Source organism: Siphateles boraxobius, unplaced genomic scaffold (genome assembly GCF_051911475.1).
Source record: "Siphateles boraxobius isolate OS27281-9 unplaced genomic scaffold, OSU_SipBor_1 8, whole genome shotgun sequence".
In the NCBI taxonomy this organism is placed as follows: Eukaryota; Metazoa; Chordata; class Actinopteri; order Cypriniformes; family Leuciscidae; genus Siphateles; species Siphateles boraxobius.
In genome coordinates, this window is record NW_027509208.1 from 13,428,807 (window position 1) to 13,455,742 (window position 26,936).

The 26,936-nt window shown below is 41.3% G+C and overlaps 2 protein-coding genes across 4 annotated transcripts; both read right to left on the bottom strand.

Moving 5' to 3' along the window:
* Nucleotides 1–496: 496 nt before the first annotated feature.
* On the bottom strand, nucleotides 497–13,173 carry chrna2b (cholinergic receptor, nicotinic, alpha 2b (neuronal)). 2 transcript variants are annotated; one of them, XM_077219998.1, is made up of 6 exons: nucleotides 12,533–13,173; nucleotides 8,279–8,430; nucleotides 4,020–4,064; nucleotides 3,717–3,826; nucleotides 1,646–2,798; nucleotides 497–908 (listed from the first exon to the last, which is right to left on the bottom strand). In XM_077219998.1, exons 1-6 carry the CDS (start codon nucleotides 12,603–12,605, stop codon nucleotides 783–785), a joined length of 1,659 nt encoding a protein of 552 aa, XP_077076113.1. In that variant the 5' UTR covers nucleotides 12,606–13,173; the 3' UTR covers nucleotides 497–782. The 2 variants fall into 2 exon arrangements, with proteins under 2 accessions (XP_077076113.1, XP_077076114.1); XM_077219999.1 differs by having other exon boundaries at nucleotides 12,542–13,137.
* A 6,239-nt stretch (nucleotides 13,174–19,412) lies between these two features.
* On the bottom strand, nucleotides 19,413–25,001 carry LOC143729563 (uncharacterized). Of its 2 annotated transcripts, XM_077220873.1 has the most exons (4): nucleotides 24,851–24,994; nucleotides 21,692–22,351; nucleotides 20,557–20,708; nucleotides 19,413–20,246 (listed from the first exon to the last, which is right to left on the bottom strand). In XM_077220873.1, the coding sequence occupies exons 2-3, from the start codon at nucleotides 22,201–22,203 to the stop codon at nucleotides 20,570–20,572; spliced, it is 651 nt and encodes a 216-aa protein (XP_077076988.1). In that variant the 5' UTR covers nucleotides 22,204–22,351; nucleotides 24,851–24,994; the 3' UTR covers nucleotides 19,413–20,246; nucleotides 20,557–20,569. The 2 variants fall into 2 exon arrangements, with proteins under 2 accessions (XP_077076988.1, XP_077076987.1); XM_077220872.1 differs by having other exon boundaries at nucleotides 19,413–20,708; nucleotides 24,851–25,001.
* Nucleotides 25,002–26,936: the final 1,935 nt, after the last annotated feature.

A 26,936-nucleotide genomic window follows, 5' to 3' on the forward strand; every position in this document is an offset into this window, starting at 1 on the left:
AACGGAAGAGAGTCACTCTGGGGTAAACACATCCTTTTGATTTTCCTGGCAAAAAATAACCAAGACCTTCACATAAAAAATCAGTCAATTCTAAAGACTTTTATAAACAGACTAGGAAGTCGGGAAAGGTCTCTCTTTTTCTTTTTTTTTCTTTTTTCTTCATTACAAGCTGTTCGCATGTTGGAAATACAACAAGATTAATACATGCAAATTCTTACATATAGCCAGCCCCTTTAAAGGAATTCTTTCATAATTTAACCTCCCACATAATTCCAAATCTTTATGACATTCTTTTTTCTCCAGAACACAAAAGAATAGATTTTATGTTGGTTACCAAACTGTTGCCAAACACTGAAAATGTTTCTGATACCATAGACTGATGGCACATATCTTTTCAGTGTGCATTACTTGATATGAACAGTAACAAGATATGAGAAATACCAACCGCAACCGTTACACCAACCGTGTAATTGATTAAAGTAAGTCAACGTGTATCTTGTCCAGTTGGCACTTTTAATTTGGACAATAATATTCAAGGTTATAGAGTACATTCAAATACAAGCTTTTTCATATACAAGCTTATCTCCTCTCAATTTCTGTCCTAAAAAAAATAAAAATCAGGCGTTTGGTGCCACATTCCTGATGTCAAACATGCATTTTCTTACCCCATGCAGGGGAAATATCCCTGCTAGGATTGGCGTTGTGTCCCCATGCTGGTTCTTCCAGTGGAAGCCCATAAGTTAGAAGTCCTTATTGTTCAAATGTATTCACTGAAGTGTTTTCTAGATCATGCCTGCAAGCCAGGGCGGGAGAAACAGCCCGATTGTGCCCAGCAAACACACTATTATGAACATCCATAAGAAGATTCTGTCTATTACCATAGCAACATACTTCCAGTCCTCTTTTACCTGTGTGAAGAGATGAGACAAATGAGTGGATTCTTATAGCAGTAACACAACTAGAAAAACAAAAGTTGGAGTCAAACTTTGATGTTGACTTGACAAATCCTTTCTCGGACGTTTGAAATAGTTAATAGGTCTTTGCCTAGATTGATAGATCTACTGTAGCTTGAAAGCTATGGGAAAAGTTAATTTATCTTATAACTAAATATTAAAACAAAATAAATTGAAAAATATTTAAATTATAATGTTATACTACTGTTCAAAAGTTTAGGAGCAGGATGATTTATATGTGAAATGCATCATAATTTATAATGTCACAAAAGATTTCTGTCAAATGCAGATATTTTTAACTTTATATTATACTTGATGTATCATATAAAAGATATTATCCTGATGTAAATATGCATCATAGTTTCCACTTTCCACAAACATATTAAACCGTTTTCAACATTGATAATAATATGAAATGTTTATTGAGCAGCAAATCATCATATTAGAATGATCTCTGAAGGATCATGTGACACTGAAAACTGGAGTAGGCTAATGATGCTGAAAATTCAGCTTTGACAACACAGGAATAAATCAAATTTGAAATTGTAATACTTCACAATATAACTGTATTTTTGATCGAATGAATGCAGCCCTGGTAAGAGAATTCCTTCAAAACCATAATAAACTCTTGCTCTCCCCAACACTTTTTGAACGGTAGCATTACAAACCTCGGAAATCTGAAAGAAACTTACACTAAAGTCAGCGTCTTCTGCTCTCAGGTGGTCTGCTATGTAGTGGACCCCCTCCAGAGCTTGCAGGACACTGGGGGACAGAGGAAACCCTGGCTTTTCTGCTATCAGGTTGTCGGGCCGCTTCGTGACAGTAGCTCTTCCACTGGGCTGCCTGGAACCCATGCCCATCTCCAGTCTAGGGGAGGGACTGAAATTCGGAAGAGTAGGTGGAGTTGAGCCAAGAGGGCACGGCGAAGCAGTTTGGAGTGAAAGTGAGATTGCGGAGGACAGCGTCCCCAGTTCCAAGTCCTTATAACAGAAGCGCCTGCGGGACTCCTCCCCAGAGTTCTCCCCTCTGAACCAGCTAGTAGATGTACTGAGAGTTGTGTTTGCCGGTCCAAGCACCCGGGGCGTCATTCCTTGACCCTGCCGCTGCAGGAGGAGGAGTTTCTGCCTGCGACGGCTGTCCGGTGCAGGTCTGCGCATAAACAGCCACCGTGGGATCAAATCCAAGAAGACCGAGTGAACCCAAAGGGGCATCTTATGAGTGTTGGGCGAGCGGTGATGGACGTTAAGCACGAAGACGGTGATAACGATGGACAGGGTGACGAAGATCATAGTGAAGAGCAGATATTCGCCGATGAGCGGGATCACGAGCGAGGTGGACGGGATGATTTCTGTGATGAGCAGCAGGAAGACAGTGAGGGAGAGGAGGACTGAGATACACAGTGTGATCTTCTCTCCGCAGTCTGACGGGAGGTAGAAAACCAGCACGGTTAGGCAGGAGATGAGCAGACAGGGAATGATGAGGTTGATGGTGTAGAAGAGCGGGAGACGGCGAATGATGAAGAAGTAGGTGATGTCTGGGTAGATCTCATGACAGCAATCATACTTCTTGGTGTTGTAGGTGCCAACTGCATTGATGATGGCCCACTCACCACTCTCCCAGTAATCTTTCAAGTCCACCGTGTTCTCGATGCGCTCCAGGTCGATCTTGGCTTTGTCGTAAGTCCACGAGCCGAATTTCATCTTGCAGTTCTGCTGGTCAAAGGGGAAGAAGGTGACATCGATGCTGCATGAGCTCTTGTAGATGGCAGGTGGAACCCAGCGCACTTTACCTGTGTGGAAGAGGTGGGCTTTGGTCATGTGGGTCACCGCAAACTCCCCGTCTGCACTGAAAAGGACAACAACATTTATTTCAGCAGTTGCCGCTTTACTGCAGGAAAAGTGGTAAAATCGTTTCATGCATCTACAATTCAGCAGGATTAATGTGGCACATTTTTAAATTTGCTTTGAAGAAATTAAAAACTATGCTTGCAGATACGATGTTTGTTACAATGGATGTGATGTTTTATTACTATTTGTATTATTATTTTCCAAAACCATTTGGATTTTTTTTTTACATTAAATAAACAGTTTGGTTATAGGCCTTTTTAGACTTTTAACTGATCAAATAAAAGCAATATTAATTAATTAATGTGATGTAATATATAAATGCATATGTGGTGTACCAGATGAAGGGGACGAGAGGTATTTCAGCATGGTTTTGCAGCTATGACAGTAACAATAGCTGATGTTTTTAATAAAACACACTTTGATTATAGGATTTTTATAGACTTTGGTTATTTTTTCTATTTTATTTGTATCACATATATAAAAGATAAATAACAGGATTAATGATGCTTTAAATAAATAAATAATTTGCAAAACAATATAGTCAAGCTATTTTCATATTATTTTATAAGCAATGTCATGTCATATCCCTTTCACATGGAGTTTCCTGACTATGAAATCTTTTTCAGACAGCACAGATTTGTTCCCATATTTTAATAATGATCCAGCAGTAAACAGTGTATGAACTGCCTCTACGTTACCACACTCAAACAGTAGGTGGTAGTCTAAACATACGTGTGAGTTCATTTCAGTTTAAGTGCAACTCCAATGGCATTACATACAGTACACCTTATAGATCATGTCACTGCTTCCGACTTTGCATTTAAAACACCCTTTTACGCTCTGGCTTGATTTCTTTGCATTTAACTTGTGGGAATTCATGCTGAGTTTTGTTTAGCTTTGATAAATTGTTACTCACTTGTTGTACAAGACTATATCCGGGACCCAGATAAGTTCAGACGGAACCCTGATAGAAGTCACATTGTCATAGTCTGAAGGCTTCCAGCGTAGTTTATAGTCATTCCACTCCTGAGATAGAGGTCACAAATATTTAATAAATGAAAACTAATTCATTACAAAATGTCTACCACCATTATTTGCCAATTTGAGGATATTATTATAATCATTTTATTAATTAACCAACTTTGCTCTTATTTATGGTGCCAGATATTAAAAAAAAAAATTTATCCGTTCCTCATATTAACTTTCCTGCCAAACATACCTGCTTTAGCCAGACATTTGTTGTCATCATCTGATTCTTCTCATCCTGCGGAGGAGGAAAAGCAGGAAGGACAGTGGGTATTAGATGAATCAGGATGCTGGGTTTGCTCCAGCAGAAAGATTATGGTTCAGCAGGTCACAAACACCTTATAAATTTAATCTTCTGATGGACTTGGATACTTTAAGGACCATGTCCCCTAATTCATCAAGATGCTAAGGTTTTAGGGCTCTTAATATGGCTATTTACTGTAGAAAGTTGGTGTTACTGGCACTTCCTCTATTAAATGAATATTTCATGACATCTAAACAAACAACAACCGGCATTTTGTTATTTATTGTTATTATAAGTATACTAAGCTTTAAATGCCTTGGGCCAAAACTGACCGTTGTTCCCCAATATTGATCAAGGCTGCACTTTAAGTGTATATATATTTAAAGGTTTGAAATGAATGGAAGTCTGAAGTTGTGTACACTAAAGACAGGGACAGGGACAAGTCTTCTCAGTTTTTTCTTCAATGTATCTCTATTGCAAGCTGACAAAGTAGTAGTTGTATAATAGTAATAGCATCAAAATAGTAGTATGTTTACTACAGTGCCATTCAAAAGTTTGGGGTCAGCATTGATAATAAGATTTCTATTTCTGTCACGATACCACACACAGGAAACAGGGGTAGATCCAATAGCAGTTTATTCGGGTAATCCAAAATCATAAAACCAGTCCAGGCAGGGGTCAAAACCAAAAGGCAATCCATAAACAAGAATCAAAACAATAAAAGGCAAGAACACAGACCTCCAAAGTGGTGTGACGAATAACAACGACTCCGTGACAAACACTAAAACAGACAGGGTATATATACACTCAAACTAACAAGGTGATGGGAAACAGCTGAGTGCAATGAACTGATGAGTGACAGACAGAATGCTGGGAAATGAAGTCAAACGTGAAAGACACCGTGAGAACGAGGACCTCTAGTGGCAACCCAGGGAACACAAACCAGACACTGTGACATAACCCCCCCTCTACGGAGCGGCTACCAGACGCTCCAAGACCCACAAAAAACAAACAAAACAAGAGACCAGGAGGGAGGTGGAACGGTGGAGGATCAGGGGGAGGGATGGGGGGCCAGGTCCATGGAAGGGAACAGAAACAGGGGGTGATGGTTTAGCCGGCGGCCAGGGCGAAGCAGACGGTCCATCGGGCGGCCAGGGCGAAGCAGACAGTCCATCGGGCGGCCAGGTCGAAGCAGACAGTCCATCGGGCGGCCAGGTCGAAGCAGACAGTCCATCGGGTGGCCAGGGCGAAGCAGACAGTCCATCGGGCGGCCAGGGCGAAGCAGACAGTTCATCGGGCGGCCAGGGCGAAGCTGACAGTCCATCGGGCGGCCAGGGCGAAGCTGACAGTCCATCGGGCGGCCAGGGCGAAGCTGACAGTCCATCGGGCGGCCAGGGCGAAGCTGACAGTCCATCGGGCGGCCAGGGCGAAGCTGACAGTCCATCGGGCGGCCAGGGCGAAGCTGACAGTCCATCGGGCGGCCAGGGCGAAGCTGACAGTCCATCGGGCGGCCAGGGCGAAGCTGACAGTCCATCGGGCGGCCAGGGCGAAGCAGACGACCCCTCGGGCGACCAGGGCGGTGAAGACCCCTCGGGCGACCAGGGCGGTGAAGACCCCTCGGGCGGCCAGGGCGGTGAAGACCCCTCGGGCGGCCAGGGCGGTGAAGACCCCTCGGGCGGCCAGGGCGGTGAAGACCCCTCGGGCGGCCAGGGCGGTGAAGACCCCTCGGGCGGCCAGGGCGGTGAAGACCCCTCGGGCGGCCAGGGCGGTGAAGACCCCTCGGGCGGCCAGGGCGGTGAAGACCCCTCGGGCGGCCAGGGCGGTGAAGACCCCTCGGGCGGCTCCGGCTCAGGAGCAGACACTGGCTCCGGCTCAGGAACAGACACTGGCTCCGGCTCAGGAGCAGACACTGGCTCCGGCTCAGGAGCAGACACTGGCTCCGGCTCAGGAGCAGACACTGGCTCCGGCTCAGGAGCAGACACTGGCTCCGGCTCAGGAGCAGACACTGGCTCCGGCTCAGGAACAGACACTGGCTCCGGCTCAGGAACAGACACTGGCTCCGGCTCAGGAACAGACACTGGCTCCGGCTCAGGAACAGACACTGGCTCCGGCTCAGGAACAGACACTGGCTCCGGCTCAGGAACAGACACTGGCTCCGGCTCAGGAACAGACACTGGCTCCGGCTCAGGAACAGACACTGGCTCCGGCTCAGGAACAGACACTGGCTCCGGCTCAGGAACAGACACTGGCTCCGGCTCAGGAACACACACTGGCTCCGGCTCAGGAACACACACTGGCTCCGGCTCAGGAACACACACTGGCTCCGGCTCAGGAACAGACACCAAAACTGTAACAGCCACAAGAACAGACACAAACACAGAAACAAACACTGGTTCAGGAACAGGCGCTGGCTCTGGCTCAGGTACAGCAGACACAGGCTCCGGCTCTGGAACAGGCATTGGCTCTGGCTCCGGCTCAGGTACAGCAGACACAGGCTCCGGCTCTGGAACAGGCACTGGCTCTGGCTCTGGAACAGCAGACACTGGCTCCGGCTCTGGAACAGCAGACACTGGCTCAGGCTCAGGAACAGCAGACACTTGACTCGGGACCACTGGACTCGGGACCACCGGCACTGGGACCACCGGAACTGAGACCACCGGACTCGGGACCACCGGGTTGTTGGGGAGATACGAGGCCCTTCTCCTCCTCCTCCGTCCTTGATGGCGAGCTGCAGCCTCAGTACTAGACGGGACCAGGGGCGAGGACTTTGGACTGGACAGGACCAGTGGTGAGGAGGACCTTGGGCTGGACGAAACCAGTGGCGAGGGCTTTAAGATGGACGGGACCAGCGGCGAAGATCTTGTGCTGGGCGGAACCAGCGGCGAGGATCTTGAGTTGGACGGGACCAGTGGTGAGGACCTTGTGGTAGATGAGCCCCACGATGATGACTTTGTGCGGGGTGGAACCAGCGGTGAGAATCTTGTACTGGACCAGTCCGGCGGCTCCGGATCAGAAGAATGGAAAGGCGGAGGATGGTGTCGTGGAATTTGTCGACCACCTCCTCCCCTGCAACCTCCCCGAGTTCCGGAGAACTTTGCCAGACGAGTCCCCAGAAACGACTCACCATCTCTGATGGACGAGTTCGCTGAAGCCTTAGCCGCCGCTGCTTCCTCAGTCTGCTGGGCCCATAAGCCAAAACATTGAAAAATGTTTAGTCGAGGCGCTTCCTCCCCGACCTGCGAACCTCCTCTCTGTGGTCCCCTTCCTTCCCCATACACAGGAGAAGGGTTATGGAATCCCGAACTGCTGGATCTATTCATCGTGACGGAGTCGTTCTGTCACGATACCACACACAGGAAACAGGGGTAGATCCAATAGCAGTTTATTCGGGTAATCCAAAATCATAAAACCAGTCCAGGCAGGGGTCAAAACCAAAAGGCAATCCATAAACAAGAATCAAAACAATAAAAGGCAAGAACACAGACCTCCAAAGTGGTGTGACGAATAACAACGACTCCGTGACAAACACTAAAACAGACAGGGTATATATACACTCAAACTAACAAGGTGATGGGAAACAGCTGAGTGCAATGAACTGATGAGTGACAGACAGAATGCTGGGAAATGAAGTCAAACGTGAAAGACACCGTGAGAACGAGGACCTCTAGTGGCAACCCAGGGAACACAAACCAGACACTGTGACAATTTCAAATAAATGCAGTTCTTTTGAACTTTATAGTCAAAGTATCAGTTTCCACAAAAAATATTAAGCATTTATAACATACAAACTGTGTTCAACATTGATAATATTAAGAAATGTTTCTTGAGCAGCAAATCATTAGAATGATTTCTGAAGGATCATGTGACACTGAAAATTCAGCTTTGCCATCACAAGAATAAATTACATTTTAAAATATATAATACAATAAAATATATTTTAAATTGTAATAAATTGTTCTTGATCAAATAAATGCAACTTAAGAGTCTTACTCTTAACTCTTCTAAATTCAAAACATTTTTAAAAATCTTACAAGTTTTAGACACATTTAGTCACATGAGCATATATGTATGTAAGTCCTATATAATATAGCATAGTTAGTACAATAGTAGGAATTTTCAGGTGTTAACATGTTGAAATCATGATAATTTGGGTGCCACTGACCCACTTTTTATTCCCTTTTTTCAAGATATAGCCTGTAGTACCTTACCACATCAATTAGCTGGGCGATAGATAAACCGAACTTGACAATGACAACATCAGAGGTGTTTGGTACAGGCCTTGACCACTTGTTGTAGCCATCAAAGAGCTTTTTGAAGAGATCATCTTCAGCATGTGAGTGAGTCCTCTCACAACAAGAAACTGTCAGTGGAAAAAACATTTAAACTTTTAAAAACATTTACAGAAATTATTTATATTAGATTTGTCAAAATAAAATGTTTCAAAATAAAATCCAATATATAATAATATATCTTATAAGACTAGTAACATTTCATGATCATCTAATACTGCAACTTTTTAGTGAACAACAACAACAAAACTCTTGATATGTTTAGACTTGGTATATAGTGAGAAATAATTTTACATAACTCATATAGTCTGTGTCCATGTGACTCCTGGTTAACACACACAATCATGAGGCAGTGAAGACAACTCATATTGTTTTATTGTCCTATCCACAGCTTGTTATCATATAATGTCAGTTATGCACATATGTAAACTACAAAACATCCCCAGTGGTAGAGAAGCTTAAAGCAGTTTTCACAGTTTTGAAAGTTTTCTAATAGATTTGAGAATGGCATGACGAATCATAAAGCAAGTGTGAATTCAGCAAGCTAGACTATAAATAATTAATGAACTAATAGGACAGAGAGTCTATTAATTTATCTAGGGCTCACTGTACGCACTATTTGCATGTTAAATAAGTAAAGCATGTAGTATTAAAGCGCTTCATCAGGGGATTAACTCTCATTCATTTCTCTAATCATATATAATTACACGCACCAGCACTTCTCATCCGTCGACTGGCAGTAATGGATTTGCTTAAAAAATGTTTCCAGATGAATTCCATTCACACGCTTAAACTCAAGCAATATCACACGAGCAAGAGTGCTGTGTTTCGGAAAATCAACGGCACAGTATCTGCTGAGTGCCACAGGTAATCCCAGCTGGAAACAGCATGATTTGCCAGTGTAATGTTACCTACACAATGAAAAGTTAATATTGAGTAACTTACATTTTAGGCAACAATATTGCTAGTTACTTTGTCTGTTGTTGATCCAACAATGAAGATACTTCGGAACAAAGAACCCCTGCACGTCTCTGAGCAACACAAAACACAGCTGGTGTTTCATTTCTGAGTTAATCAGTGTGTTTTAAGGAATTGGTTGAGTAAATGATTCAATGACCCATTCAAAATATCAAACTCTTATCACAAGCCTACTAAGTTACTCTTACTATAGCCTATCATACAAATATGTTGCAGAAATACAAATCATTTTTGCATTCTATGCTGCTTTTCTGTTGTTTGTCTGGCCTACACACTGCTGCTAAATTCGGTTGTCAATTTACCATGGTTACCACAGTGTCAATCATTGTACCTTCGGGAGTGAGTTGTGTTCCGTATTCATACAGAACAATTATTTAGAGGATTCACTCCCGTATTTAAAGTCAGCAAAAACTGGAAGTTGCCATAGTCTTTTCTTCCCTATTGTGACGTATATCCAAGTGAAACGGCTCCTCAGACAAGAAGAAATGTAGGGCGGGACTTGATTTTTGTCATGCAGTATTATTTTTGTAACCGCCAGAGTCATTGATAAAAGTAACAGTGTAGTTTTAAAAACAGTTCAATAATAATAATAATAATAATAATAATAAAATGATATATATATATATATTTATATTCTAGCCCTTTTTTATATCACTGCAATGAGTCTTTAATGAGTCTAAATGTTTAAATGCAAAAACGAGTGACAGACTGTCTGGAATTTGCTAACACGGACAAGCGGAGTGATTTAAACAGTGAAAAGTTTCAGTGCTTGATAACCATAACTATTCACTGTTCTATATTTAAGTTTTCCTTTAGACCTACAGTATACTATGGAAAAAAAGCTATCTCAAGAACATTGCTTCAAACACCTGATATGTGAAAAAGCCAACAATTTTTAATAATATGTTGGCCAGTGTGGCTAACTGAATGAGATTGATTCTCTTCATTTTCCAGGAGGAGATGCCCTGTAATCTCTGCACTTTTGGTTGACACCTATGTAGGTCAGAGCAGAGCGTAGACACCATTAAGCCGGCCAACTCCGGTCTCATCTCTGAGCTGAGGTCTGAGGACTCATTAACACAGAACCCTGAGGACAATGCAGATAGTATGTGTCAGGCCTGCTATGTGAGTACTGTAGCGTGGCTGGAGTTGCTCTCTGAGCACATTAATTTGCTGTGTGGTGAAGTGAGCTCCCATGGGTCATGCTGGCACAATGAGTCACACTGTGGGCGAATGACAACATGCCATTAACTAGTCAGATTTAGGGTCTGCACCACAGGGCATTAGCACAGTGGGACATGATGTGAAACCCAACCACAGCCAACGAATACAGTCAGTGGCCTGCAGATGGGGAGGGAAATATTTTCTCACCTCTGGCACATTTCTTGCTTTTTTAAAGCATATTATGGCCAGGCCATGCGGTTCAAAGCTATTGGTCTGAGGCAGGAATTTTATATTTTTTAGAAGAAAACAACCTATCTAAACATATAACCCAAATGATCCATTTATAGCTTAAAATAAAAGAGGTGTTCATTAACCAACCGGCAGTATGGTTTAATTGGTAAAAATGTGCAGATGTTTTCTTAAAGAACTATTTATCTTTAATCATCATATTATTATGATTCCATTTTTTAACAATATATCCACGAAAATAAACTTTTTATTACTCACCATTGTCATAACAATAAACAAAATGATGTAAAATTGAGAATCCTTCTTTTACACTGCAATTATTTTTCAATTATTGTCATAAATTTTTGTCCATACATTACACTTGTTACAATATTTTTTATCATCTCGTCTTGATTTCCACTAATTGTCTCCTAACTGTCTCAACTTGATAATAAAATTATAAAAATGGTAAATAGAAAATTGTACACACACACACACACACACACACACACACACACACACACACACACACACACACACACACACACACACACATTGTGCAACGTTTAAATGATATATTTTTTTCTCAAGTAGGCCTATAACAAAAGCCTACTATAGAAATGTTTTATTTTGTGTAATGAACGTAAGAATCCTATAGCCTCGATCAGAATTCCAGTTTGGAACGGTGACGCCTGCGTCAGTTCTGCAGACTCTCCAGGGTTCGACTATACAGTCTACTGAGTCTGACTATAGTAGATCAAAGCCTCGGACATGACCTTAAATTGATTGGCAAGCCGCTTCTTCGTGTATCTCCGTTCAACTCTGGAAACTTTCCAAAGCGCGGGGATGTTCTTAAGCCAACCCGATGCAAATAGCGGTGGCAAAGTGCATCCGGCTGTAGCTCGAGAAATCGGGTGGTGTCGTGTCAGATGCCCGCAGTGATATTCATTCATCAGGAGTCCAGCAGCTGCTGACAGCGAGCGGACACATAACTGAAGAGTGTGCGAGCGTAAACGCATAGTGATGAGCAAGCCCAATAAATCTGCCTTGATTTAAGCGATATGGACACTTGGCCGTGGAGAGGACGTTTCATTTTACTGGCAACACCGTGCGTGCCATTCTCATGCCTATACTACACATCTCTGAATGTGGATGTGAGAGCCAAATGGCTACACTGTACCCCTTCGTATACGGTATACCCCTCACGATGATTTGCTGGTTTAAGATAACCACCTTAAAAACACATTGAAAACAGTATAAGACACGCATAAAGCAAACAAATATAAACTTTATGATACTTAAATTTATCTTAAGAGGAACTTTTTTGTTTCTGGTCCAGGGTGACTATTAGCTGGTTTAAGTTGACGGACCAATTTAGACCTGCCACAAAGAGCTTCTACCAGCCTATATGCGCGTGTTTGGGAAAATGCCAACTGTTTGACCTCCCAAAAGCAGTTTGGACAGACAGTTAATGACCAGTTCCACGAGTCTCTCCATTTCTTAAACAATAGCTATATTTGTCGAAAAATGTGGAGACAAGATATTATTGATTATTAATATTTCCAAAAAGCTGAGTTCCTTACACTGGTTTAAGTTGACGGACCAATTTAGACCTGCCACAAAGAGCTTCTACCAGCCTATATGGGCGTGTTTGGGCAAATGCCAACTGTTTGACCTCCCAAAAGCAGTTTGGACAGACAGTTAATGACCAGTTCCACGAGTCTCTCCATTTCTTAAACAATAGCTATATTTGTGGAAAAATGTGGAGAAAAACAAACAAACAAACAGAGAAGTGAAACTTACTTGACTCACATAGGATAGTGAAGAGAAGAGTAATCCGCAGGAAGAACCGCTGCTTCTCAAAGCGCTCCATCATACAGCCAATTCCACGCGACAGTTTCTGTATAATTCAGTTGTTCTCGTGGCTTCTGTGTTTTCTGTTGTGTTGTCATACTCATTCTACATCTGGGGCTGGTGGTTGTTGGCTACTTAGGGTGAGATGTTCTCCTCTCACACAAGTTTTTCTTCCTTTTCGTTTTTTTTTCTCTCTTTTTTTAAAATCACGTGTAAGCTATTTTAAATGCTGGCAGAATTGGCATTTTCATAAATATGTTTCGATTTAAGTTGCACAAATCTCGTGTTTATCCATATTTCACCAAACTCGACGTTTCCTGCACTTCTACGTGAAAGGCACGACGATGAGCTTAAGTTTTGCGCACCTGTTCAGCTGAAGATCAGGAACACAGATTCCCTGCTGCAAAAGTATTATTTATTTCCATATGCATCCAAAAATAAGAATTTTTAGAAGCAGATATATCCCAGAGTAACTCCATCTGTGTCAATAAATGCATAGATGCACTCATGACCTGGCTCCTGCTGTTTCCAGGGTTTACTCCAGACTGAGCATCTCTCTCTCAGTCCGCCCATCCACTTTCATGTCAGGCAGAAAGGGAGGGAGGGACCTCATCACAAGTTCACGAGCGTGACCCGATTTCAAATCCAATTAGCAACTAATCTAAATGTCATTTTTTCTTTATACATAACAGTATAATGAACACACATTTAATGGATACGTGCGCGAACACGTATCACAAACTTGGGGGAAAAATCTTTCTGGGACAAACCTTGGATTTAAAGTGATTAAAATGTTATTGCATCTTATAACCGCTAGAGGTCAGGGTAGCTGAATAAAAGCTGAAGGAAAGCGAGAACTCGGGGAGAATTCGGTGCAACTTACGCAGGGTTTGCATCTTTTATTTATTTATTTTTTCAAGAGACGGACACTCTAGTAGAATCTATTCATAATAACATGTAGGCTATCTATGCTGATTAAACACACAGGACCGGAATACTGAAAGATTCTGTGAACCGATTATGGATAGTGGAATAGCGGCAGCACGCACGAATAAGGGAATATCCAACAAAACAGGGGGGCACATTTAAAGTAACATGTTAATAATACACAAATTATATTGTATTTCTGTACAGATCATTTATCACAACGATCTACATCCCTTTCCTTTAGCTGAACTACCAATCGTAGAAGAGAATAAACATATTTAACAACGATCACTTTGTAGTATGAAATTAACTTGATCACACATCCAAGAACATGAATGACTTCCCTTGTAACAATGTATCCTTTGCAGTGAACAACTGTACAAATGCAAAACAACAGATGCAGATCAAAATATGATCTCTATATGCACAAAGAAAACACATAATAAAGAATGTTGCTGACAATATGGAAATGAGCCTAATCAACACATTTATCCGGCACTCAGAATAAGAACCAGAGCGAGTGTCACTAATTCTCCATTTGTTGGTACCTTGGATTCGCCTTGCAAATGCGACCTGAACGTGTAATGTAAGGTGCATTATTAACCTTAGTGGGAGACTGTACTGTGTTCTTTGTCAACTTAGTAGGTGTGGATTCTGGTTATGGGAGGTGTGTTTGTGGTGAGTCCGGTATATGGGGAACAAAGTCCTCTGTATGGGTAGTGGTGCTTTGAAAGTCAGTGTTTTCTGGGGTGAGCCGTGATGGGGTGGGGGGGGGGGGGGGGGGGGGCTCTGCTACAGGCAGGATGTGGCGTCGGTTCCTCCTGTATGTTCTCCCATTGCATTGGATGGTGTATGAGCGAGGCTCCTTGTTCACCATTACCGTGCCAAGGCGCTCATATCCTTTTGGCGTTTGCATTCTAACAACTTGTCCCTCTGCCAATGGCTGCAGAGGATGACTTGATGTATCGAAGTATCGCTTTTGGGTCATCCTCTTTGCAAGAAGCTGTGCAGTGACTTGCTTGGTAAGTTTTGGGGCTGGCTCCAACAGTCTAGAGTTAACAGGAATGGCTGACCGTGTCTGTCGTGACAACAGGCGTTGTGTAGGGGAACCCAATGTTGGGTCACGAGGAATGTTTCTCAGATTCAGGAGGTTAAGAAACACGTCCGTGCCATGTCTGTGGGATTTCTGTATCAGCTGTTTTGCGCTGCGAACCGCTCTTTCTGCCAGGCCATTCGACTGTGGGTACTCTGGACTACTGGTGACATGAATGAAGTCCCACTGTTTGGCAAAGTCTCTGAATTGCTGACACGTGTACTGACTAGCATTATCAGAAATGAGTGTATGGGGTGTGCCGTGCACTGAGAAATGCCTCTTTAGTTTCATGATTACAGCTGATGACGTTATGTTGCGGAGCAAGTCAATCTCATACCAACCCGAGTATGAGTCCACAAGCACCAGATAATTTTGTCCATGCCACTCGAACATATCTGTTGCCACTGTGGACCAAGGCAGGTCTGGAACTGTGTATGGTATTAATGGTTCTTTTTGTTGGTGCGGGCTTTGTGCTGTTGCAGACTGAGCATGAGAGGAGTTCTGCCGTGATGTTAGCCGTCATCGTTGGCCAGAAAATGATACCTCTTGCTCGGTGTTTGGTAGCGTCCAGCCCTGGGTGGCCTCTGTGGACTATTTCGATATATTCTCTCTGCAATGAGCGAGGAATGGCGGTTTTGTGGCCTTTCATCACTATTCCGTTTTCCACAGCTAGCTCATCTCTGTAGGGAAAGTACGGACGCACTGTGGGCCACACGCCATGTTCTTTAATTGGCCAACCTCGTTGAATCACAGAGCTTAGATCCTGTAACACATCATCCTCCGCCGTATGCTTTCTGAGGTCCCCCAGTCTAGCAGTGGAAATGTAGTTGATAGACATGACCTCGAATGTGTCATTTTCAGTGTCTGGTTGGACTTGAGTGTCTGGAGCTCTAGATAGGGTGTCTGCAAGGTACATGAGCTTACCCTTCTTGTACACCAGGGTGATGTCATAGCACTGTAACCTGAGCATCATCCTCTGCAATCGTGCAGGAGCTGCGTGGATTGATTTTTTCAAAATAGTTACCAGGGGCTGGTGGTCCGTCTCTACGAGTGTAGGTATCCCATATACATAGTCCCTGAACTTTGTACAGGCAAATACGACGGCTAGCAGCTCCTTCTCTATCTGTGCATACCGTGTCTCTGTGTCTGTGAGTGTGCGAGACGCATACGCAACTGGTTTTCCCTCCTGCATGCATGCAGCACCCAGCCCGAAGCTGGAAGCATCATAGGTTAACGTAACTGGCTTCTTCACGTCGTAGTATGATAATACAGGTGGAGTGGACAAACATGACTTGAGGGTGTCAAATGCTTGTTGGTTTTGCTGGTACCAGCACCATACTGTCTCTTTGTGTGTCAGCTTTCTGAGGGGCGCAGCAATGTCGCTGAAGTTTGGGATAAATTTCCCCAGATAATTTACCATTCCGAGGAAGCGCTGTAATGCAAGGACATCCTTCGGGGCTGGCATCTCAGAAATTGCTTTTGTTTTGGAAGGATCTGCTTTTAGGCCTTCTCCTGTAAAGATATGGCCCAGATAGCTGACTTGGTCCAGCCGAAATTTGCATTTGACAGGTTTTAGCTTGAGTTCGATCTCACGTGCTCTGTTCAAAACCCTTTTCAGGTTGATGTCATGTTCAGCAGGGTTGCGACCTCCGGTGATGATGTCAATAATCGCACAGGGGTACCCTGAAAAGAGCTGCTCCATTGAGCGCTGGAACACCTCGCTTGCGGAGCTAATGCCAAAGGGCATACGGAGAAATCTATAGCGCCCAAATGGAGTGCTAAATGTTGTCATCATGGAGGACTTGCCAGTACCTGCCAGAAAGAGCTCTTTGCGTCTAGCAGGGAAAATTCGGTTGCTCCTGACATCCGATAGGGTGCATAGGATTTCTTGCCTGTCCTTTTTTTGTAACCACCATGGACGAAACCCAATCCGTCGTCTCTGAGACTGCCGTTATGACGCCAAGGCTCTGCATGCGGTCCAGTTCTGCTTTGACACGGCTTTGCATTGCCAGAGGAATGCGATGAGCAGGGCGAACTACTGGCTGCACGCTGGGGTCTACTGTCATAGAATATGTAATTGGAAGTTCTCCGAGCTGGTCGGTAAATAAGTCCTTGTACTCTGTAAGAATATCTCCGGTGCTGCCCTCCATACTGACATGATGCACATCTGGGCTGATTGTAACGATCGCCATGTCAAGGCATGCACGGAATCCCAACAGCGGTTGAACATCTTTATCCACCAAAAAGAATGACAGTGGATAATTTTGCCCATTTAGGCTACATTGCAATGAGACCAAGCCTTTCGTTTCAATTTTAGCTCCACCATAAGCTACAAGGTTAGGTGTGTCTGTGTTAGAATGTTTCGCTGGCCGTTCGTTGTTGGCAATTTGTTCGAAAGTCTTTTGTGAAATTACGTTACATTTTGCCCCAGTGTCAACTTTCATCTCAAATGCAGTTTTGTTTATGTGTACAGTGACAAACCCCTCCTCCAGCACTGGCATGTAAGGGTTAACAACGTTGACACACTTGTCAAATTCAATGCCATCAACATAAAAGGTGTCATCATGGTCAGGGGGTTTGTCTACCTCAAGTTCATGGACTGCTTTCCTGTGATTAATTTCTTCTGACCAAATTGACTGCGTGCTTTGCAACATTTCTTGTAGTGATTCATTTTCTTGCAGTTATGACATTGTTGTCCGAAAGCAGGGCATTTTTCTTTCTTTGCTGCATGATTACCTCCGCAATTTCTGCAATTGGTTATAGTTGAATCATGTTGTTCTGTTCTTGTTTTGGCGCCACCTGCTGGAAAATGGCTGTATTGCATCAACGTTAGTTGCAGTCTGATCCTCATGCTTTTTATTTAACAGCTCTACTTGTCAACACGATCCCGTATTCTCAACCGCCCACATCCGTGTGTGTGTTCCGTACATGCGCAACACGAAGACAGACGTTCTTAAAGAGCCCAGCACATTTAAAGTAACATGTTAATAATACACAAATTATATTGTATTTCTGTACAGATCATTTATCACAATGATCTACAAATACGTAGGAGATCGCAGGAATAATAATAGTCAAATAACAAAATTGAATGTCAAAATAAAAGCAAACAGAACGGAATCGTGACAATAGGACTATTAAAGGGATAATTAATCAAAAAATGAAAATTCTTTCATTAATTAGAGACTTTCGTTCATCTTCGGAACACAAATTAAATCTGACATCTTTCTGTCCCTCCATTGACATATATATGCAACTGACACTTTGACACTTTAAAAAGTTCATACTTAAAGATCGTAAAACCAAACCATATGAATTGAGCGGATTAGTCCAAAATTTTCTGAAGAGACAAGATCGCTTATTGATGAACAGATGGAATTTAGGCTTTTATTCACATAGCCTTAACATTAATCAGTTGTGGTAAACAAAAGCTCAAGCATGTTTGCTTGATGTTTCAGGGAACCAATGAGATTCAGTCTAGTTTGAGCTTCGCGAGAGGTTTGTTCTGACCATCAAGCAGGTTTAGTTAAAGGTGCAATGTGTAAAAAATTTGAGTATCTATTGACAGAAATGCAATATGACATCCATAACTATGTGTTCAGTGGTGTATAAAGAACTTACTTAATAAAACGTAATGTTTTTATTACCTTAGAATGAGGCATTTATATCTACATAGGCGCGGGAATCCCCTTCTATGAAGGTCGACATATTGAGACGTCATGTTTCTACCGTAGCCGAAAGCGAACAAACAGCGTTACAGAGCGCGTTTCGTCACTACCTTGAAAGCGAAGCCGCAGAAAGCTAGAAGCTAGCCATAAACACCATGAGTAATGACTTTTCCCTTGTCAGTGGTGTAAAATATGTAGTTGGATTGTTTCATGTAACTTTATTCTTCTACCTCGCTGTGTTATGGCTTTGCTATGTGTGGATAAATGTGCTGGTTACGTTCGTGAGACAGCTGATTAGCACTCTTGTCATTGACCGTAAAACAGTTACAGGAATCACCAACCCGTCGATCTTGGAAGCATTTTAAGTCGATTGAGTTTCCAAAATCAGAGAAAAAAAGCCTAATGTGTGTAGTAAATGGTGTTTAGGGGATGCGGAGGCGCGCGCTGTTACAATCACGTTATTTTTGGGCACCTTTGGGCTCATGCGGACGCGTCCAGTATAAACAAGGCTTAACGCTTTAACCAGCTCAGCTACAGTAACAGCTCATATTAGCCAGCTAAACTTTTACTACCCTGTTAGAAAAAATATATAGTTGCATAGTTTCATGTGGTTCTTCTCCCTCGCTGTAATATGGGTTTTCTATGTGGGGAGAAATGTGCTGGTTTACGTTCGTGAGACAATCAACTAATTACTATTATTATATTACGTATTAAGACCCTTGATCCTCACCTGACTATGGCTTTGTAAACTTTATCCATGATGTGGTTTATAATGGACTGTGGTACAGAAAATTGGTTTACTCTGGCTATTCTCTGCCGTCTCAGACGACGATGTTTGTCCCGTTTTCGCCACGGTAGCTTCTTCGAAAGGGAGGGGTGAGCGGTGGGCTGAGCCCTTAGTGTAAACTCGCAACCGTTGAGTCTCTTCAGAAAATTTGAATTGACTCATCCGCTCAATTCAAATCGATTAGTTTTTATGATCTCTTTATTAACCTTTTGAAGCTCAAAGTGTCAGTTGCAGAGCTGTCAATGGAGGGACAGAAAGCTGTCAGATATAATCAAAAAGATTTGTGTTCCAAAGATGAACGAAAGGCTTATGGGTTTTGAATGACATGAGGGTGAGTAATTAATGACAGAATTGTTTAGATTTATACTTTATTTTTATTATTTATAGCCTATACATAAATATATTTTAGACATACAAATAGGCAGTAATATATAGCATTGCCATTTTTACATGTTAATATAAGCAGCCTAATTGTTACAATTCTGTATTGTAAATTGTAAGGCGATTGGCTTTTCAGTGACTTTTATTGCAATTTGTTATATCTGGATTTTATTCTTAATCCAGTTAAAGAGTTTACACACACAAAAGAGCAATTTATAGCTGAGGAATTACTTGAAAATCGATATTGACTATAGAAGTTTCCATGAGCTTTACTTGTTTGTTGTTGTTGTTGTTTTTGTTTTTAACAGTTTTACAGTACATGACTCTGGGAACCCTGCTATTCGTTTACAGAGTTGAATTTATGTGAATATAATTTTAAACAATGGCACATCAAGACATCAATAGTATTTATTTAAGTATAAAATGCTCATGTAATTCATTCAATCACACAGGCTGTATCTATGAACATACAAATACTAGCATACACTCAGAATTGGGTCAAAATATGCATACAGCAAAAGTGACAACAACTGACTAATACTCTGAAAATTAACATTCTTTGGTCGCAAAGATTTCATACTCTTTCTTCATCTGTTTCTTTATGTTCTGGCTCCAAGCTGCCAAGTCACGTTTTCATTTATTCCTCAGTGACATCACTGTGATATTTTTTTCTCTTTTTCTTTCTCCGCCTTGCTTTCTCTTTCCAATGTATATGAGTTCATGCTTGTTGATTTCCAGACCCTCATACAGTCTTTTCACCATCTGCTCCCTAGCGCCAAGACAGCCAGACCATAGCTGCGGGGTTGTCTGTACTTGGAAAGAGAATATTCTTTTAAGATGTCACTTCACTGCCAAGACAATTTTTTAAATTTCCTTGTACACGGAGCCATTATGTTTTCATTATGGCTCACAAATGAACATTGGACAAGAGAGGAAAAATTAAGTTTGCGTTTCAGTCCTCTGACAGTAATTCTGTTTCACAAAAAACAATGTTAGGATGGGAGATAACATATATAGACTGTTTAAAGTGATGACATGGTATCACTGTTATTAAAACATTGTGGATAAATACAGAAGTGACATTTTATCTATTTTTCCAGGTTGGACGGCTTCCCACCGAGTCATTTAGTTTAGCGTGGCTGTCTCATGTTCTTCCTCAGCTGTGCGATCATCTCCACATGCAGGGCTCTTGAAGAACTCTCCAGTCGAGTGGCTATGTCTGACGCGGTACGCAGCATTTCTTCAAAGGCAAGGGACTCCTCTTTTATTCTTAGATACAGACATAAAGCAGACACAACATCAGTAATAATCCGAGACAGACAGACAGACAGAGAGAGAGAGAGTGGGATGGAGGAGAAGGAGGAAATGAACAGGGGCCTCCTCAGGGCCTCAGTTTAGTTTTTCTTAAACCAGGGGCCTCTGAGGGGCTGAAGTTGACATTCCTAACGGTCCAGGCTGGTGATGGAAAACCCAGAGACCAGAATCAAAGCAGCATCATTGTGGCTAGTCTGAGGCTCTATGTTTCTATGCAAATCATCACTGTGTTTATAAGCATATATTTCTTGTTTAGGATCTTTTTAACAGTTTTACTTGGTTACGTATTTACTATATTTTGCCTGTAAAGTGTTTCTGTATTATGCAGCCTTGCAACTTGACTCTTAAGTTGCAATATTTAGTGAGTGGTCTAGAAATTAACTTTAACTCTTTACACAATTTGAATGATAAATTATTAGAAATAGAAATTATTACATCAAAAGTGACATTAAAGACATTAAAGATTTATATTTCATATAGGCCTAAATACTGTTATTTTGAACTTCCTATTTATCCAACAATCCTCAAAAAATCGTTTCCACAAAAATATTTTGTTTTCAACATAGATAATAATATGAAATGTTTCTTGAGCAGCAAATCAGCATATATTATAATGATTTTTGAAGGATCATGTGACAGTATCAGACAAATTAGTTTAGCGATTTTCATATTGACCATTTTAATACTGGTGCATCCACAAAATCTAAATAAAATAATTCCTAAAATACAATAATAAAATAATGACCTATGATCTTCCATCACCATTTCTTATCTGTGAGAACCAAATCACATAATTTTGACTAAAAATTTTCTCTCCCACGCATCAAATATTCCCCCTATTCAAGTTTGTTGCCTTTTACATTTTTAAAAGTCTTGGAGCTTTGCCTGGAAGATAAGAGGATATGACTTATGTCTTATTAGGATTCAGCTCATCTTACTTCTGAATTCCAGCTGAAGCATCTAGTGCGTCTCCCTCCAGCTGACTCTCCATCTCCTCTGCTGCTTTTGTCACCACACTCTCACAGCTCACATGATCCTCCCTGATTCCAACAATGTTTTCTTGGATAACCTCCTCATACCGTTGATCTCCCATTTCTGCTCCAACAAACTGGACCAGATTCTCCATCACTGCCTGGTTCCCATGTTGAAGAGCCTTTAGATAAGTAACTTCCTCTCTGAAAGCTCGTAACCGTCTTGACATGACTTGGCCGGTGTGGAAGTTGACATAACAGTCGCCGCCTTCCGTCTCTGCCAGAGTTTGAAAAAGTGGCCTGGTTCTGTCTGGCTCATCCCCGGCTGCATGGAAGATTGGAGCAGAGGAGTTGCCAGTGACCACAGGCCTGGAGACGTCACCTGATCCCAACTCTCCATCATCGCCACTCTGGCAGTAGACTGGCATCACTAGGAGTGTGAAAAGCCAAGTGCTCAGTGTTGAGTGGAGCCTCATCATGACTCAGAAGAGTCCCGGAATAACCTCTGTGACCTGGGACTTGATGGAGTGATGGATGAGAACCCAGGCGATGAGAAATGCGAGGTCCCTCCTGACCCTCTCAAAGCTTTTCCACACAATCACCACTGCTGCAGAGCTCTGACCTCATCTGTGAAGAAATAAACAGAAGCTCAAATCCCTAAAAGGTCTGATTCTTAAGTCTCCTCAAGTGAAATTATACATTACTCTTCAAAAGTTTTGACTCTGTAAATAGTTTTAACGTGTTTATAAAGAAGTCTTGCATGCTCGCTAAGGCTGCATTCATTTGATTACAGTAAAACAGTAATATTGTAAAATATTTGTACTATTTAAAATCGCTTTTCTATTTTAATATATAATTTATATATGATTTTATTATATCATTCATATATAGTCACTTGTCCCTGTGACGGTAAGCTGAATTTTCAGCATCACTACTCCAGTCTTCGGTGTCACATGATCCTTCAGAAATCATTATAATATGCTGATTTTTGCATTTTTAAAACTGTGATACTTTTCTTTTTCAGAATTCTTAGATGAATAGAAAGTTCAAAAGAACTGCATTTTTTTTTACAAAAAATATTTTGTAACAATCTAAAAGTCTTGACTGTCACTTTTAATTAATTTAACACATTCCTTGCTAAATAAAAATATTAATGAATAAACAGTATATGTGTGTGCAAAAAATGGGTATTATATTGTATTATGTTATACTATAGATACCAAACTGACTAAAAAGAAAATTACACATATCTTCAAATGATTTCCTGTAACTTAGGTTAAAATGTGACAGATAATTGAGAGGTCAGGGGATGAAAGAAGTTTCTTTATTTGTGAAACTACACTGTCTGCCAACTGTACTGTGAAAGTTAAATCAACCAGTCACTTTTACTGGGTTTTCCGGAGCATGTGGTGGGGGACTTCCTGCTGGTGTGTGTAGTGAGTACATTCATTTATGTGAGGGCCCTGAGGTGTAGCACATGACCCTCTGAGAAAGGGAGGCTGTTTGTTTAGTCTTGCATGTACAAGGATGAGTGCTCTCCACTGCTCTCGCTCTCTCATTCTTCACTCTTTCAAAGAAAAAGTGTGAGTCCCATTTTAGATAATACAATCACACAGGCTTTTGTTAATACTGACGCTCTTCCTTTTCATAGATTCAACAATATGTATAGTGGACAGTGGCCACCACTATGTCACCAAAACGTTTTTACAATGGTTTTATAATCTAAAAAAGTTAAATAAATAAATAAAATGTTGACTTGTTTTTGTGAGTATTTAAAGCAAATACTCACGAAAACAAGCAAAACTGCAGATATTTAAACTTACAAAGAACATATATTAAATTTAGAGAGGTTTGTGTTAAAATAAACTATAATGTACCCTGAAAACAAGTCTTATTATCAATTTTGCATCTTAAGTAAAGCTTCTATTAGATGTTGATCCAGGAACATGTTGCACTTGGCGAAATCAGGTTCTGCTGCATTCGGGGACAAATAAAATATTTTTATAAGTCATTGGTACCTATATCCTATTAAATCTGTTCTTTTTTTTTTACATTTAAAGTAAACAAAGACACTATCAGTGTTTATCAAGTTCCTTTAGTAAACGAGTATCATCAAGAGCATCTGTGCCTCTCACCTCTCACTTTCAGTGCCTCTCACTGAAATGTTTTTGCAGGATTTTTTAACTTAAGACTTAGTGTGTAAAATGTATTGAAATGAGAAATATTAAAACAGTATTTTTCATATCTTAGAATGATGCATATTATTTGTGAACCTATAATGCAGTCATGTGCAGACATAATTTTTAGATGTACTGATAAACAATGTGAATGAACAATGGCACAAATGCCTTGATTTGATTAGCAGCTTCATTTTTATCCCACACAACTGCCCGCACTGCCAATCCAGAGCTTGTAATTTTTTTTACAACGGAAAAAACAATTAAACATTTTAGACACTTAAATGATACTATTGGAACAATAAAAGCCCATTTAAACAGCACTTTTAACCTTTATGTTTCCTTCAGGAATCTTTAATAGTAGCATTGTTTAATTCCAAAAATAAATGCCAAACCAGTTCAAAGCAGAGGAAATGCAGTATCTTTTTAATGATAACAAAGTCTAATGCTCAGTATAAAGGCACAATTAACCTTCAGTATTAATGCCAAGTGTCTGGAAGTTTTCATGTTCACCCTGTGCTGAAAGACATCCATCAGTGCAGATGAAACATTTGCAAAATTGCAATATTTGAAGACTATGCAAATAAGCCACCACAAGTCTCTTTGAATGGAAAGTACAAAGTTGCTTTTACAGTTTTTGGCTTAATGTAATCTTATGAAATGACAGATAATTTTTGTAATTACTCATCATTTGTGCCGAAAGCAAAAAGTAAACAAAATAGTTTTTACCATGAGTAACAGGATATACTTAAAACTGGATAATTTACACAAATCACTAAAGCAATGAATCATGCAGTCAGTCAGTGGTCAGTTTTGATTTTTTTAGACCATGAATGCAGAAAAAAATGCATAAACTAGCTCTGCCATATGCATCGGGACATGTTTTGTTTTTCAAGGTAGAAACATGAATAAAATCGAATTCACAAAGCCAAAAACTGACAGAACTCACCAGAATCTTCTGCCATGTCACAAGTTAGAGCCATGCATGTGCCTGGACAAATGTGCAAAGCTCGATTCTTTACTTTTCCATTCAAAGGCAGATAAGTGGAGCACATAATCAGCCTGCCTTAAACCTCTTTTCACTTCTTCCAACAAAGATTGGGAACCTGAAAGTCTGTGCCCCTATTTGGAGACTACTAGAAGGGGAGGGAGTGTTTTTAAAAAGGGTGAAACTCAATGATTTCTTTCTTTTGTGGTCAGGAGAGAGAGAGAGAGAGAGAGAGAGAGAGAGAGAGAGAGAGAGAGAGAGAGAGAGAGAGAGAGAGAGAGAGAGAGAGAGAGGGAGGGAGAGAGAGAAAGAGAGAGAGAGAGAGAGAGAGAGAGAGAGAGAGAGAGAGAGAGAGAGAGAGAGAGAGAGAGAGAGAGAGAGAGTGCAGAAGAAGAATATTAGGGGGAGTGTGTGGTAATCTAGTTCACATCTGTGCCCTGATGTATGATAAATGAGAGTTTCGTTGAAATGGGGAAAATACTTTTCATGCCCATGCCATATTTTCACTCAGCCATTCATTTTTATATTGAGAATGTTGAGATATGAGTGAATGAAGAGAATGAAAGCTGCTAAAAACATAAAAAGATCTTTCCAAGGCTCTGAACGCGACAATACATTTTCCCCCAACTTCACAAGGGTGAAAACAAGTTATAAAAACATCACATGAGCTTTTCAAATACAAAGTTTATCCATCATTACCTGTTAAAAGATAAGAATATAAAGCTCTCTTTGCAACAATATTACACTGAAGAGATTTAACGCTTATTCTGTCAGCCAATATATGTCAGTCAGATATACCACCCTGAAATTAAATGCATTTAAACTTACAATCCTTATCAATTACTTTGTTTCAGTTGTATAGTTACTCATTATTTATGACACATGGTTCATCTTTTCCCTTTTAATGCTAATTTCCAGTAAGAAGCTCTTCAAAACCCACCATACAGTTTCCCAGCTTATATTGATTCCTCCGCTCTCATTGCTTGGACTGAACACAGAACCCATATGAAAAACAAGAAAATTGGGCCTAATAGGTGGAGCTAGAATATCCAATCACACACTAACCCTATCTAAAACTCTATACCTCCACCCCATTAGACGTCCGACTCTGTAGAGGTGGACCAAGCATGCCGCAGAAGTCCTGAAAAGTGAAGCCAAAGTATCTCGATCGCCTCTAGGTGGTTGGTCCCAGTATAGATCATAAACCCCTCCCTCGCCATGAAGTCTAATGGGCGATGGAAACTAAGGGTGTATTCACACCTGCCTTGTTTGGTTCGATTGAATCGAACTCTAGTTCGTTTCCCCCCTTGGTGCGGACCTTTTGGGCAGGTGTGAATACAGCAATCGAACTCGGGTGCGGACCAAACAACTGAACCGAGACCCAGCTGAAGAGGTGGTCTCGGTATGGTTCCAAACGAACTTTGGTACGGTTCGTTTACGGTGTGAACATGAACCAACCCAATTGCAAGAAAGCACTGCACCTTTGAGTTAACAGGCTTCCGTAGTCGGAGTTGCGTTATGGGAAAGTGATCTGTTGTAGCCTACTACATTTGATAAAATGAGTCGTGCACAGTGCCACTGTCAGCATGCCATGGTAGGCGCACATGAGAGCATGTTCTCTCCGCCGGAACCGTCATGCAGCACATCGTCTTCTCAAAATCCAAATTACAACATAGTATAGATGACATTGTATCATATGATACTCATTAGTTTCTTCATATTGCGTTTGTACAGAATAACACAAAATTAGTAAAAGAACAAATATTGCAGTACGAAATATCTCCATGTTGAGCCTTTTTTGCACTTCCTGATTACCCTACTTGAGAATACTTGTCCAATGAATGGAAGACCTAAGCACACGTGTGGTTTTGTTTACAAATTTTGGTTCACTTGCAAAAAGAGCAGTGTGAAAGCGAACCGTCCCAAAAAAAATAATAATAATTTGATTTGGTCCGGACCAAAGCAAGTGAACTATCGGACTTTCCTGGTGTGAATACACCCTAAACAATCAAATTACACTTCAAATAATTTTTTTCTAAAGATGTTT

What these genes read in the sequence shown, in the direction of transcription:
- LOC143729563 (XM_077220872.1), bottom strand. Translation starts at nt 22,203, where the DNA reads ATGATGAGGCTCCACTCAACACTGAGCACTTGGCTTTTCACACTCCTA. An exon ending in GCTTCAGCTGGAATTCAGAA is followed by an intron (nt 20,709 to 21,691) that starts GTAAGATGAGCT and finishes TCTGTATCTAAG; the next exon opens with AATAAAAGAGGAGTCCCTTG.
- chrna2b (XM_077219998.1), bottom strand. Translation starts at nt 12,605, where the DNA reads ATGATGGAGCGCTTTGAGAAGCAGCGGTTCTTCCTGCGGATTACTCTT. An exon ending in TCGCCCAGCTAATTGATGTG is followed by an intron (nt 4,065 to 8,278) that starts GTAAGGTACTAC and finishes CCTCCTCCGCAG; the next exon opens with GATGAGAAGAATCAGATGAT. An exon ending in CAAATGTCTGGCTAAAGCAG is followed by an intron (nt 3,827 to 4,019) that starts GTATGTTTGGCA and finishes CCTCTATCTCAG; the next exon opens with GAGTGGAATGACTATAAACT.